This window comes from Acanthaster planci, linkage group LG03 (assembly GCF_054643075.1).
Source record: "Acanthaster planci isolate LZ-2023a linkage group LG03, COTS_SCS, whole genome shotgun sequence".
NCBI lineage: Eukaryota > Metazoa > Echinodermata > Asteroidea > Valvatida > Acanthasteridae > Acanthaster > Acanthaster planci.
Window position 1 is genome coordinate 6,003,475 of NC_141779.1, and position 15,711 is coordinate 6,019,185.

General features: G+C 40.2%; 1 protein-coding gene across 5 annotated transcripts in view; it reads right to left on the reverse strand.

Annotated features, from left to right (window-relative positions):
- Nucleotides 1-15,711, reverse strand: part of LOC110986744 (electroneutral sodium bicarbonate exchanger 1-like) — a 73,855-nt gene that overhangs the window by 17,618 nt on the left and 40,526 nt on the right. For 4 of the 5 annotated variants that reach the window (XM_022248935.2, XM_022248943.2, XM_022248909.2 and 1 more), the window contains 6 exons: nt 13,261-13,473; nt 8,818-8,865; nt 3,757-3,920; nt 2,089-2,431; nt 1,471-1,615; nt 545-719 (listed from right to left, as the gene is read on the reverse strand). In XM_022248935.2, coding sequence (XP_022104627.2) covers nt 545-719; nt 1,471-1,615; nt 2,089-2,431; nt 3,757-3,920; nt 8,818-8,865; nt 13,261-13,473 — 1,088 coding nt within the window. The remainder of the gene's footprint in view (nt 1-544; nt 720-1,470; nt 1,616-2,088; nt 2,432-3,756; nt 3,921-8,817; nt 8,866-13,260; nt 13,474-15,711) is intronic. The other variant, XM_022248917.2, reaches the window with a different exon arrangement.

Here is a 15,711-nt window from a genome sequence, read left to right on the forward strand (position 1 = left end):
TCTTAACTCAGACTCAAGTCTGCTTTTTGTTGGACTGTTTTGTGGACTTGGACTACGGCCAAAATCCTCAAGGACTCGGCCCAAGTCAAGCAAAAGTCCACAAAACAGGTCTGTTTTGTTATCCGAAGCACTCTTTGAATGTAAAGTAACCATATAAATGGAAAACTTAGACAATAACTTTGTATCTTTTCTATCCTTAAGAATGCTTACCTAAAAACATTCTCATGGCTAGAAATGTGACTTATGCTCTAAGATGCTTATTTTTTTAGTTCAAGAAAAGAGTTTTGGTAAACTGTATACTGTACAATTTTTTGAGATTTTAAATTGTTTCCTTGACAACGGCTCCAGACACATAATATTACAGGGGTTGAGGAAAAAGAGGTGGAATGTTTCTGCACTTGGGGCAAGAAGTACACAGTACATTCCTCTGTCAGTTTCTACAATTGAATATCACAGTGGATCCGTGTCACAAATCTCCTGACTTGTCCAACTGCCTGACCCAATGGTCCTGTCTATAACTCCAAGTTTTGCATCTCTTACATACCATGAGATTGTTAGTTGCTTCGCCAAGCAGCCCACCAAATGTAATGACAGGAGTGATGCAAGCAAAGTACATGAAGAAGATGGAGGCAAGACACTGTAAGTGAAGAGAATCCTTGTAGTCACTCAGATAGTGTGGAAGTCGACGTCTAACATCTGCAACAAGCCCACCAAATGGTCTAAAGGAAAACAAAGAAAAGAATCCAGTTATGTGTATACTTGAACTGTGACACAGCCAATGACAAGTTGTGACTACGATGGTGTCACACTGGAGATAATTACAAATTCACTACACATGTATTTGTTTCATGGCTGCAAAGCTTCATTTACTCAGTACACATCATCCATTTTCTTTATGCAAACTTACAATGCAGATGCCCTTTCAGTGTTGGCTTAGGATTAAGATCTGAATGGTCTCTGACCACTTGACATTCCACACATAACTGCATTCTCTGAAAGGCTGGTTCCAAATCTTGTTATAAGTTGAACCTGTTTCTTTTTTGTTATTTTTCTGCTGATTGCTTTCCTGGGGTTCACTCTTAACACATGAAAGAATTTGGCACTGCCATGGTATTCTAAAATTTGTTGACATCTCTACCCTGAATTAATGAATGAGTCCAAATTCCCAACTTGAAATGTGAAGGGCCAACTCTATTTTTTCCTAACACAAAAAAGCCAGTTTCCTTCAACAGTACACTGAATTAAGAGAGAAACATGGTTTCTGTTAAGCATGATTGAGACTTTGAAAGTTCACTTACAGGCTGTTGCTATAAACACACTTAAGTATGAGTTCGATGGAATTAAAAGAAAACCCTACTTGGGTACGACGACAAAAGCTCTTGAGTAAAAATTGAGAACAAATAGTGCGACAGTGCCTGGTGGAGCTACAGTGATGAGCTAGTCATGCTGCACCAATGTGTAACTTTTTACCTTCCAGTGAAATCCAATCCTTCATGTTTCTTCTCTTCCTCGCATCCTTCAATGTGGCCATTAGCTGGTTGGATACTGCTTAGCCGATGGGATGTAGATGGCGCTGTTTTAGGTGGCTCAATGCGAATGTCTGGATCCCAAACACCTGTAATAGTTTAAAACAACAGAGTTGTTTAATGGTTAATGGAAAGTGCTTTTAAGCCTCCTTTTTCACATTCCAAATTTGAAAATTTGAAATGGTAATGTTACGCTTAACAAGTGAAGCTAACTGCCCAAATGAGTTGGGAAAAAAGCATTCCCTCATTACATGTTGTCAACTTGCAGAAAAGAAAAATTTGGTGTACAAAATTCAAACAGTGGTTGTCTCTGGCCTGCTTCACGGCTCACGTTGGGAGGCCAGTTTTTACTGCACCACTCTAAGCAGTCAATATTTTTATACCAGCAGGCCATAAAATGGCCTCAACAGGTCCAGCAGAGCTTGTTGCCGGGCCTCAGGAAGACTAGAGATCTGGCATCTTATCATTTCTTTATTTGTTAACAAGGTCTGTGGAATTAGACTAGACCTGTGCAATCTTGTTGTGGTTCATCTGGCAAACCCCTGGAAGAGCCAGGACTCACCAGGAGGTAAGACTGTGACCTGATCCATGAACTCATCAATACCGGCCAGCAGGTCCTCTACTGTCTTGGCTTTGTAGGCGACACCATGGAAGACCGGATCTGACATGAGTGTGGCAATGCAGCGACCGATCTCATGGTACTTGGTCTCTTCTTCACAGTGGGGACCCAGCATGATGAAGAGGAACCTGGTTGGGATAGGTACCTCTGTCAGGTCCTCTAGGAGGACAGACTGTGCCAGCCGGACAAACGCTATGATAGGACGAGACAGGAAGTCCACCTCACCAACCAGGACATTAGAGGCCTCAGCCCCAGGGGGAATCTTGCGCATGAAGTTGCTCCTCGCCTGGAAGAAAACATTGATATGGCCCAGTGAACGTTTTTGTTCCTTGGCATGTGCGATATAACCCTCTTTGCCTTTAATAAATCTTCCAAATATTTTGTTACATAATACTTTTACTAAGATTGTTATAACTGGGCTGGAGTTAAGACTCTCTATGTCCATGTCCCTCAACGTGATGCTGGGTCGCTCAGGCCCAACTTCTGTAAAAGTTCGTAGACAGTGTTCGATTAAATTCGTGTTGAATTTGATTCTAGAACTCTGCCTCAACTGTCTTGATTTCATTGTCAGTCCTGTCTTGTTTGGTGGCTGGTGCTGCTTATGCCATGTAGTCATAACATCAAATAAGAAAGCATATTGCCCAGTTTTACTGATTTGAATACATTGTAACCACTGAATTCATGACCTTAGCCTTATATCAATTTCCCACCTCCTCTTCATGTTTCAAAGAAAACAATGGTACAACAGAACACAAGATGGTTCATCAGATGGCAGATAGGAGCTGCTTAACTGCATGCTCAAGGTTGAGCTTCTGTCATGGGGTGACCATGGTTTAGGGTTAGTGCAAATTTTGATACTGTCATGGCTTGATAACAATGGCAGGAAATATGCCAAGCACTATCCCTAGAAAAAAATTGACAAAATCAAAAGCAATGTATTTGGACTGTACACAAAGGTACATGCACTTGTACAGCATTTTTTGTTATCTGCTCTATAAAGGAACAAGAGATGTTGAGCTTTGGATAGCAATGATACATGTACGTCTTTGGTATAAACTCACTTTAACCCCAACAGTCCCGCGTATCATTTGGCTTACAGAACTCAGTACTATAAAATACTACATAGTAGTCTGAGGTTGCATCCGAATCTGTTGCCTAGAGCTAGGTCTAGGTCTTCGCTCCTGAAGGACCTAGCGCTACAAATTACTTCTTCTGGCTAGGGCACCCCTCATTGTTACTCAAACAAAGAACAATAAAGCCATGCATTCATCATGCCACAGCACTGTATGGTACATTGTCTTATCTATTGTATCTTATGGCTTCAGATAACAATATGGTCATGTCCTCTTACAAGTGACAGCAATGTATACTACATTTTACTACTAAGTAGTAATTTTTAGTATTTTGTACTGTTAGGGTTATACCAGTAAATGTTTGTGCACATTTGGCAACATGTGAGCATGTTATGTTAGAATGTATAGTCTTTATGTGTGCCTGGTACCCTGTTAAAACGATCTCCACTAAACTGCCTCTTTGTCAGTGAGAGAATACTACCCACAGCTGATATGCAACTTGGGGTGCAGGGTGATTTAGCACATAGAGAGTTTGTACCTTCATACTTGTAGCACTAGCCACTTTAGGGAGATTACTTGCTGATGCACTGCTGTCTTTCCTCGAAGCCTCTTCGCTGCCTTCTACAGACAGGTGGGTGCCTGAGTTGTGATGGTGATGCATGAAGTTAGGTGTGGATGCTCCTGATGCCTGCATATTGGCAGCTACACAAAATGTCACAATAATGAAGTATAAGTAACACTTTACATGAAAGGTGGTGCTCTCTTCCCTTCAGTCTGTTGCACGATAAGGAAGAGAAACAGTCAGATAAAATAATGCACTCACAAACTATGGATACATGTACATGTAACTCACAGGAGTATGGTAATGAATGTACTTCTCCGATTGAAGCAACAGTGTAAAATATCCTGTACAATGTTCTATATACATCAAAGGCTGTATGCTACATGGAACCACTTTTCTATGAGAGTTCACCTCAATTCATAATGGCAAATGAATTGTCCAAGTAAAAAAAAAACATGTAAATCAAAGACTAAGGAAATGAGCAAATGAACCCTTCATGTTCAAAACTGAGAGTTTCTACCATTGCAGTGATAACTTTTTCAGCATTGAATGGGACCAACAACTCTTCACAACTACATGCATGATAGAGATAAAGAAATACATTACACTGTATACATTCAGAACAGACATAATGTACAGCGACATGTACATGTAAGCAGCTAGTTCAGCACCAAGTTACTAGGCCCTACACTGGACATTCAGAACAGACATAATGTACAGCGACATGTACATGTAAGCAGCTAGTTCAGTACCAAGTTACTAGGCCCTACACTGGACATTCAGAACAGACATAATGTACAGCGACATGTACATGTAAGCAGCTAGTTCAGTACCAAGTTACTAGGCCCTACACTGGACATTCAGAACAGACATAATGTACGGCGACATGCACATGTAAGCAGCTAGTTCAGTACCAAGTTACTAGGCCCTACACTGGACATTCAGAATAGACATAATGTACAGCGACATGTACATGTAAGCAGCTAGTTCAGCACCAAGTTACTAGGCCCTACACTGGACATTCAGAACAGACATAATGTACAGCGACATGCACATGTATGCAGCTAGTTCAGTACCAAGTTACTAGGCCCTACACTGGACATTCAGAACAGACATAATGTACAGCGACATGTACATGTAAGCAGCTAGTTCAGTACCAAGTTACTAGGTCCTACACTGCACATTCAGAACAGACATAATGTACAGCGACATGTACATGTAAGCAGCTAGTTCAGCACCAAGTTACTAGGCCCTACACTGGACATTCAGAACAGACATAATGTACAGCGACATGCACATGTAAGCAGCTAGTTCAGCACCAAGTTACTAGGCCCTACACTGGACATTCAGAACAGACATAATGTACAGCGACATGTACATGTAAGCAGCTAGTTCAGTACCAAGTTACTAGGTCCTACACTGGACATTCAGAACAGACATAATGTACAGCGACATGTACATGTAAGCAGCTAGTTCAGTACCAAGTTACTAGGCCCTACACTGGACATTCAGAACAGACATAATGTACAGCGACATGTACATGTAAGCAGCTAGTTCAGTACCAAGTTACTAGGCCCTACACTGGACATTCAGAACAGACATAATGTACAGCGACATGTACATGTAAGCAGCTAGTTCAGCACCAAGTTACTAGGCCCTACACTGGACATTCAGAACAGACATAATGTACAGCGACATGTACATGTAAGCAGCTAGTTCAGTACCAAGTTACTAGGCCCTACACTGGACATTCAGAACAGACATAATGTACAGCGACATGTACATGTAAGCAGCTAGTTCAGCGACAAGTTACTAGGCCCTACACTGCACATTCAGAACAGACATAATGTACAGCGACATGTACATGTAAGCAGCTAGTTCAGCACCAAGTTACTAGGTCCTACACTGGACATTCAGAACAGACATAATGTACAGCGACATGTACATGTAAGCAGCTAGTTCAGTACCAAGTTACTAGGTCCTACACTGGACATTCAGAACAGACATAATGTACAGCGACATGTACATGTAAGCAGCTAGTTCAGTACCAAGTTACTAGGCCCTACACTGCACATTCAGAACAGACATAATGTACAGCGACATGTACATGTAAGCAGCTAGTTCAGTACCAAGTTACTAGGTCCTACACTGCACATTCAGAACAGACATAATGTACAGCGACATGCACATGTAAGCAGCTAGTTCAGCACCAAGTTACTAGGCCCTACACTGGACATTCAGAACAGACATAATGTACAGCGACATGTACATGTAAGCAGCTAGTTCAGTACCAAGTTACTAGGTCCTACACTGCACATTCAGAACAGACATAATGTACAGCGACATGTACATGTAAGCAGCTAGTTCAGTACCAAGTTACTAGGCCCTACACTGCACATTCAGAACAGACATAATGTACAGCGACATGTACATGTAAGCAGCTAGTTCAGTACCAAGTTACTAGGTCCTACACTGCACATTCAGAACAGACATAATGTACAGCGACATGCACATGTAAGCAGCTAGTTCAGTACCAAGTTACTAGGCCCTACACTGCACATTCAGAACAGACATAATGTACAGCGACATGTACATGTAAGCAGCTAGTTCAGTACCAAGTTACTAGGTCCTACACTGGACATTCAGAACAGACATAATGTACAGCGACATGTACATGTAAGCAGCTAGTTCAGCGACAAGTTACTAGGTCCTACACTGCACATTCAGAACAGACATAATGTACAGCGACATGTACATGTAAGCAGCTAGTTCAGTACCAAGTTACTAGGTCCTACACTGGACATTCAGAACAGACATGATGTACAGCGACATGTACACGTAAGCAGCTAGTTCAGCGACAAGTTACTAGGTCCTACACTGTACATGCACTTACTGATGTGTTTTATGTGTGACATCATCTACATCAAGTGGAATGTCACACTTGAATGTGATTACACTCACACTGTTCCAGTGCAAACCCAAAATTGCTCATTCTAATATCTGCTCGTATGTCTGTTTCATTCAATCATAATCAATGCATACATACGTTCATTTTGCATCATTACAACCACATGAAAGAATTGACACCTTGTAGCACTATGCACACGGCAAGTGTATGAGAAATTCTGAGATGAAGCCATCATGCTTAGAAATGATAAAATAGATTGCTGGTTTAGAGGTGTAAGCGCAAGAGAGATAAATTTAGCATTGGATGAAAATGCCTGGATTTGATGGAAATAAACATCTGTTTTGCCATTAATTGAAAATGAATACATGTACATGTTTATCTATAACAGCTGATTCTGAAGAATTACATGCACCTTAAAGGTTACAGAATCCTTTTACCCACAAAGCTTCTTGTCAATGTAGGAGGGGGAGGTGTTCTTGAATCACTGATAATAACCCAATAAAGAGCAGGATTGGAAGGAGGAGAAAGGGAATCCCTCCCTCTAACCTTCCAGTACATTTTCACCGATGCCAGCACAATTCATTTTTAAAAAAGTCATTCCAGGGGATCCATTCTTGTGAGACCGCTGTCCCAAAAATGTTATCTTCTCCAACTGACTAAGAAATATACTCATAACAAATTTTTTTTTATATACGCATATGAAATTTCAAAAAGATTGAGACAGCCAAGATCCTGCCCCCGTGAGAAGGTTAAATAAACCCAGCCTTTTCAGGGTTGGAAATGTGCACATCACAGTCTTAAGTTTGCATTTTATGTTGATTTTGTTTTGAGTAAATACTCTGAAAATATGGATAGGTAAATCAAACAAGTACATGTGCCGCACAGGAACAACTTCTAACAATGAAAAATGAGCTTGGAAATTCTCATAATGTAATTGAAATAAGATAAACCAAGTGATGGGTGCTAGCTAGGTGATAACATGTGTTTGCAAGGAAAAATTAATTCAATTTATAATTTTGAACTCAAAAACCAAAATCCGACACTTGTGCAAGTAATCTTCTCCATTAATCATGGTAAAATAAAAACCAAAGGAAAGAGAGGAAATAAACCACTTGTTAAGGTATTTAGGCTTGTATTTAGGCCAAGGAGCAAAAATATCCAGGTATTCTATGAACCAAGTACTCGAAAATTCATCAGGAGAGGTCAGCTGGGTTTGCAAATCTGAGGATAAAATGGCACTAACAGGATGTGTTTTCCTTTGGTAAATAAAATCAAATATTCTTATGTGTGAGTTGCAATGTCTCTTTCAAGTCTTGAGGTCACAACAGCGATGAACCGATGGATTGGTTAACAAATACCGGTACAGTTCCATAAAATACAAGCGACAGAAATTAAATAAAAACTTTTGAATTGGTTTGAAACTTGTTGATCCATCTGCTCTTGTCTATTTGTGATATGTGCCATTCTTCAATCAGCCATCAAGTAAAAAGATGAAATATCTCAGTCAGCCAAAGTTAAGAAAAAGCATGGCAGTAATAGTTATGCTTGCACTTTTTGTGGCCATGTATCAAGTATCAAGTGATGGAATGCTGCTTATTTGGCCATTGGGACCCTAATGCAATCTTTTGATAATGGGTCCAAAATCTAATTTCACAAAGGTGACAGAGCAGATGAATAGCTCCATGGCAAATGAGCTTGAGAGAATAGAGAGGGATGAGCTACAGTATGATTGGTGATGACCAATCAGGGCAAGATGGCATACTGGAACCGTTACCATGAGGTAACCGGTAACCATGGCAGCGCAATCTCAACACTGGCAGAAGAGAAGCTGAACAGTGGAAAGCCTCGCCACATTCATGCAAAAAATGAGAGTACATGCTGAAAATGCACCTATCAATCACTGTAATCACTGCAAGGAAGTACCGTAAATAGTTATTGCTCCACTGCAGCCCTGAGCATTGCCATCACAAATGAGGCTTAGCAAAAGTTTCAAACTTGCGGTAAATGGTGTGCTGGGCTATATACTGTGCATGAAATTTGTGTACATACATTGTACATGTACATGGAACTGGCACAGTTTGAAACCAGAATTGAAGCCTGCAAGCTTTATATACACAATGATATAATACCATGAATGGCAGCTCCAACTATGTGGCCTTGAACTGATGCCTCAGCTCCTTCAATGATTCCATCAAAGACAAACAAAAAAGGAAAGACTTCCATCAACTACTGGGCAACCAGGCCAAGCATGAATGAAATCACAGGAATTTCTCTATCTCTTTTAGGAATTTAGCTTGACAATGTGTTTTCTTGACTTTTTGAGAGATCAGGATTAAGATGTGTGAACTCATTTTAAGAGCAATGCATAGTAAGTAACTGTATTAATCATGTACAGCCCAGTTCAGGTACAAATATACTATATTGGTAACCACACAAACCTGATGCAACAGTTCATTCAGTATTATGACATTTACAACCAATGACCTTACCAAGTTGCTATCATACCATTTTCAGTTATGTGTGCCTGATATGGTATGTCAACTACCAGCTTTAATTGGCTCCAGCTTTGATTACCACTTGTACCAGTACATTAAACCCACAAAAGCTACGCTGCCAAGTAACTGGGTCATTCCAGAAATGAGGGGTCCAAATGTGTGACATTTTTGTGTCCCTGTTACCTCTGACCTTTGTTATTTGACATGGAAATATCATCAGAATATCACCCGAGCATGCTTGCGTTTTTTTTTCACAAGCCTTCGGGGCATACACTGAGTATACAGAGTTAATTAAAATACACGTCAGGAAGGGCAAAAATCCAAAATTAATTTACATCTCCCCGGTTAAAATCCATCCTTGAAATACCAGTAGTTGTTTGTGGTACCCGAATATCAGAATAGTTTTCAAACTATTACCTGTTGTTTGGCAGTTAATTTGCATTAATTCATCACTCTTGGAAATTGGAAAATCTGTTCTGAACTTACAAAATCATATGTGGGATTTAACAGGGATACACAAAAAAATGGACCCCTAATTTCTGGAATTACTCAACTCTCAAAAGAGTTAGTGCCGCCTGTCCCTTTGTAAATTGTATGAATCCTGTCAACTTCATCTGATTTGGGTGCCATGACACCTCTGACAAAATTGGACAGCTGTTCAAGACATAAAACATATCAACTGTTCACAGTCCATCAAGTTAACACAATGTACAATGGACAAAACAGACCTCATGAAATGGACAGACCCTTTTTTACATCAGTGAGACATGGATGTTGTGCATCACTCCAATAACTTGATTGTGGCACAAATTTCAAGTATGCCTAGTAACTCCAACTCATGTTGAAAAAAGTAATCTCTCCCCCAATGGACAATAACTCAAAATGTGGTATCAGTACATACATGCAATTCCTGCTGAATTACTCACACTATAGTTTGTGAAAAGGCCAAAGATACTGTACCGTAACTAAACACTGTGGATGCGATTTTTTTAAACTTCCAAGGAATGATGCAAAATGTGAAACATCTCCCACAAATATCATAGTACATGTACATGTGTAAACTTTGACATGTTAAGAAAAACACACTATGTACTGACACTGTATTAAGACACGCTAGTATCACAAGATATCACGCAGTGTACATGTATCTTTGAGGAAATTGCCTGGGTGCTTCAGACAGCCAAATAAAATACATGTACATGTAGATAACAGGGAGTAATCTACATGTACCTTTGGTGTTTTGGAAATTCAGTGTCACTTTTCTACATGTACCAGTATATTGAGAGACGACTAACTTATGTAAAAAAAAGTTATATGTGCGTAACTGTTACCGATTCTTTGTACCGGCACTTTGAATCTTCGAAGCCTTCACTTTCACAGTTAGACAGTGCTGTATTTGAGTCCATCACAAGTTCTTTCACAAGTCCCTTCATAAGTCCCTTCACAAAGCCAGTCATAAGTAACAGGGTGAACAATGACAAAAGAATGTTTTTGTCACAGCTCATTTGAGTAGTTTGTGAATTTGCTGAATGACTTGTGATGGACATACAGGGACTTGTGATGGACATACAGGGACTTGTGATGGACATACAGGGACCTGTGATGGACATACATGTACGGGGACTTGTGATGGACATACAGGGACCTGTGATGGACATACAGGGACTTGTGATGGACATACAGGGACCTGTGATGGACATACAGGGACTTGTGATGGACATACAGGGACCTGTGATGGACATACATGTACGGGGACTTGTGATGGACATAAGGGACTTGTGATGGACATAAGGGACTTGTGATGGACATAAGGGACTTGTGATGGACATAAGGGACTTGTGATGGACATACAGGGACTTGTGATGGACATACAGGGACTTGTGATGGACTGGACTACAACACTGCAGTCAGAGAACCACATTTCAAAGTGATTTATCTACTGTATTTGAGGCATAACAGGAAATGTACAATATATGGATGGACATGCACCTGTATACAAAAAAGGATCACCAGAGGAAAATCAAAGCCAATTACTTTGAAACAACTTTGCAACTCGTCAGAGGTCATGACTGGGATAATATTACATTTATGTAAAATCCTTCAACAGGAACATTTTATTTCTGAGATCACCGCTTGAAGTTGAAGTAAAACTATCAGTACATGTAAATTAAAGCATCCTTTCAAAACGTCTGAACAATATGTATTTGTATGCCACTTAACATAGGATATCCAAACACGGAACACATGTTTCTTTTGTTTTTTGGCTCTCTACCATTTTATACCAATCTGTACAAGTTTCATTGCATTGAAATAATTCCCGTTTTTGAGTTATGAGTGACACCTAGTTATCCCCTTGATGCCTGATGACGTGTAGACACACATACATGTGTAATTTCCTTATTTGTTCTATGGAGGATGTGTACACTCGTTTCAGAATTCTTTTTTCATTTCTGTGGTTAACATATTAATGTGTCATGCTTGCTTGGGACAAAGTGTAATTGCAAGGTTGAAAAATTTGCGGGTAAAAAAACCTGGTCCATCAGCTATTTTGGGTAAGAAAATAAGGCATTACGTGGTTAAAACTTAATTTCCTGATCTGAGTTTCACTTAGTTGAATTTCAAACAAATCAATAAAAAGTATGCCAGAATCTTAGAGGGAAGTTTTGGCAAACACTTTAAAGGTGAAAATGAGATCGAGTTAGATTTGTTGAGGAACCCCCTCCCCATCTAATTGGGGGGGGGCTTGCTTTGGGGAACGAAATAAATTGAAAATTTTTTCATGAAACCTTTTACGACCTTTCTGCAGGTTGAGGCTATATTTTGGGGCTTATATGCTTTTTGGAGGAAGAGGAAGTAAACTTTCCCTTTATCAAAAAACAGTTTTTTGGGGGGGGCGGGGAGGAGGGGAGAGGCTTTCCCCTGTTGGCCCCCCTACCCCCTGGATCAGCCGTTGTGTCCATGTTTCACCCAGTTCCAGATGCCAGCTTTTGGGTTTGCTGGTAAAATGTGGTATTACAAAACTAAAATTTCTAAACATTACCGGGTATATTTAGTAATCAACAGCAAAAAACACCCCAAGGCATCATCATCCATATAACATTTGGCAAAACTACTTGGCTAAAAAGTCACCTTGAGATGAAGGGACACTGTAACACACATGTAACTGATGTGCAGAATATTGAATATGGCTACAACTGACATGTACCATATTATTTTCAGAGATGAGCATTATTTCTTTCATGTGCTCATGGTTTAACAATCACTAGAATGTTGCCAAGATGATAAAATGCATCCATGCCTAAAATTTGAGACTGGGGACCACAGCACAGGCATATGGCATACATTCCATGTGTCTGCGTGCAAATTTGACCTCAATCAATTCTGTCTGCCCAAGGCAGCTATTAGACTGCATTCACAATGAACAGTATGAATGATGGTCCCTGATTAGCAAGACCCATGTGTATGGTTTGAGGATGAGTAGTTGATGTCACCTCCATGAAGTATTGATATTTGACACAAAAGTTCTCAAGGCCAATCAAATCACCCAGTGTTATACTTGTCTTACCATACCTCATACATATTCAGTTCAACGGCAATTTCAGGCACATGTATCATTTACATGTATCTACAAATGTATGTGTAGTATGGTTGCACATGCACACTTCACCTGGACAAAGAGTTTCAAAATACCTCCATAATGCACACACGTTGTCAGTCACCCATGTTAGGTACGCATGCACAAGTGTCGCCTTTGTTACACATGAATAGATACAGAAGTGCTTGCGCATGCGTACTTCACCCAGACAATAGTTTCATAATAGTTCCATAAACTACACATGTTGTCTGTTCCCAGGGAAGAATTTACAGTGCTTGCATATTGGACTTGCTTACGGATGCTTGCATGCTTGCATGCCTGGTAAACTGCAAGAGTGGTGATTGGCTCATGATAATGAATGTACAAGGAGACTTTGGCATTCAATCATGAATATGTATGAGATATGGTAGCACAAGCTCAATATACATAATCAGTAAGTGCACGGAGTACACAAAACTGACTTCATTTGTGTTCTTCAATACCTTGTTCCATACTGCTACCATAGCCTGCAGATCCAGACAGACTCCTGCCAATGTCAGTCAGTGAACGTATCATGGGTAGGATACTGCTCCCCCGTTTCTCTCTGTGTTTCTTCTGTCCATGGTGATGATGCTTCCGCAAGAGAGCCTCTCGCACCTGGTCACGCTTTTCCTCTTCCAGCTGGTTAGATGCAATCAATTTGTCTAGCACAATATCTGAAAGTAATGTACATGATGTACTGACTGTGATTAGTCCATAAGACAACCCAAAATCAAGAAAAACAAGAACAAAATGCAGGTTTCAAAGTATTCTTCTCCCATTGTAAATGTGAAGCATCACAACATGAGGCTTGCAAAGGGCTTGACCCTATTTCAATGTGCTTCAAAGAACACAATTATCGGCAGAGACAACATACAGTACAGTACAGCAAAGAGCATGTAAGCTACCTAATAAACAGAAGAGATTTGTTAAATGGAATTAAGCATTAGTTTTGAAAGATTTTTCAAGTACAGCTATCCTGCCAGAATCTTGCCTTTGTTAACAGACTATAGAACAGCAGACAGAGTTTACATGTACACTTTTTTTAAATAAAAAAAATTTACCCAGGATAAAGCCATATCATTTACATACATGTGCATGTATAAGCTGTTCTCCACATTTGTTTTGAGCAGAAAATATTGAAGGAAGTTCACTGATACAGTTGGGAGGAAACTCCAAATGTTCTGGAGAACATCAACAGGATCAGGTTGGGACTCTAAAACTGGTCTGCCTGGGTGGAATTCGAAGCTGGATTACAGAGGTACATGTACAAAGGTAATTCCAGAAATGAGGGATCCAAAAGTGTGGCACTTTTGTGTCTGTTACATCTGACCTTTGTTATTTGACATGGAAATATCACCAGATTGTTTTCAAACTATTACTATTTGTTTGGCAGGTAATTTGCATTAATTCATCGCTCTTGGAAATTTGAAAATGTCTTCTAAACTTACAAAATCATATGCTAGATGTGACGGGACATGAACAAAATGGACCCCTAATTCTGGAATTACCCAAATGTAGCAGGCGAGGAAAGTACTACATGTAGGACCAGTTTGTCAAACTGATCCCCAGTCTGCAATAAGAACCTTATAAACAACCTTGGATAGCTCAATCACATGTAGCTAGTCTCCAGTCTCAAAAGGAGCACTTAGCCTGGTTTCCATGTGGCCGTTTGTAATGCAGATGGAACGCAAGACGTGAAGATGCAGACACGAACGGAAGAGATGTGCATGACATCATTCCTCCCAAAAATTGAAACAAAATGGCACCGAAACTCTGTGATTTTTCACGGAAAATGTGCTTTTAGATTGATTGTACCACCTCATGATGGCAAACCTCTGCTCCAGTTCAATGCATTTCATTGACGGTCATCCATTAGTTGCTCACTGGGGTGTAATATTTAAACATTAAGGAGAAAATGGGCAAAGTCATGGAACTAGGCGAGAGGGACATCAATGCACGCCGGCCATGCCAGCATGCGTGTTTGTATAGGGATACCATGGCTATTCGACGGAGACAGTCAGCAAAGTTGAACCTGGCTCAACTTTGCCAATCATTCACAGGCTGGTTTGTGTTTGTCTGCGTTGTCAGCAACACCACCATTTGACATGTTTCCATATGTCCGCATTGCAGTTTGTCTTGATTGCATTGCCCTCTGTGTTTCTTACGTTGATATGGAAACCAGGCTTTACTGAACAGCTTAATAACCCAGTCTAGGATATTTTCAGAGCAGAGTGCATAAACATCCGGACTCATTCAGACATATTTCTATGGAACAAAACCCTCCTGACAGCATGATAGAACCATGCCAGGCTTCCATTATGATCTGATCAGCGGAATTGCTAGTCTGAGTATCACCTGCTCTGCTCTGCCATGTGCTCAGCGTGAATGGCTGACACATCAATGCAAGCAAATTTTATGGAAAGCAGTGTATCAGCCAAACAGAGTTATTATAAAGTCATTTTTTGTCTGAATGGTGACAAAGGACATTGATTGGTCAAAAGGTGTCAGCTGACTCGGCAGACATAAAAGTGTCAGTGAAAAGTATGCTTCACTGTTATGACATGCATGAGAATTGATCACCTCAAGTGCAAGCCACAATGATCAAACGGATTCAACCAGCAAAGCAAGGATTAAACTTCTGCGCTTCCTTTAACAAATAGTGTACATGTGTAGCAAATACTATGGAAAATCTATTGAAAACAACAGAAGAGGGAAATAGCAAAACAATTTAACGAGACACCAACTCCACCCTGACTACCCTAGGTACTTTCATGCGCAGTGTTTTCCAGGCAAAGGTTGGTGCCCACTCATTGGTCAAAATCTGGGAAGCACTACGAGGTTGTCTAGCATAAGTAATTGTGGAATCTGCACGTTATAGACACTCCTCTGCAAGTGAGCATCTATTACATACG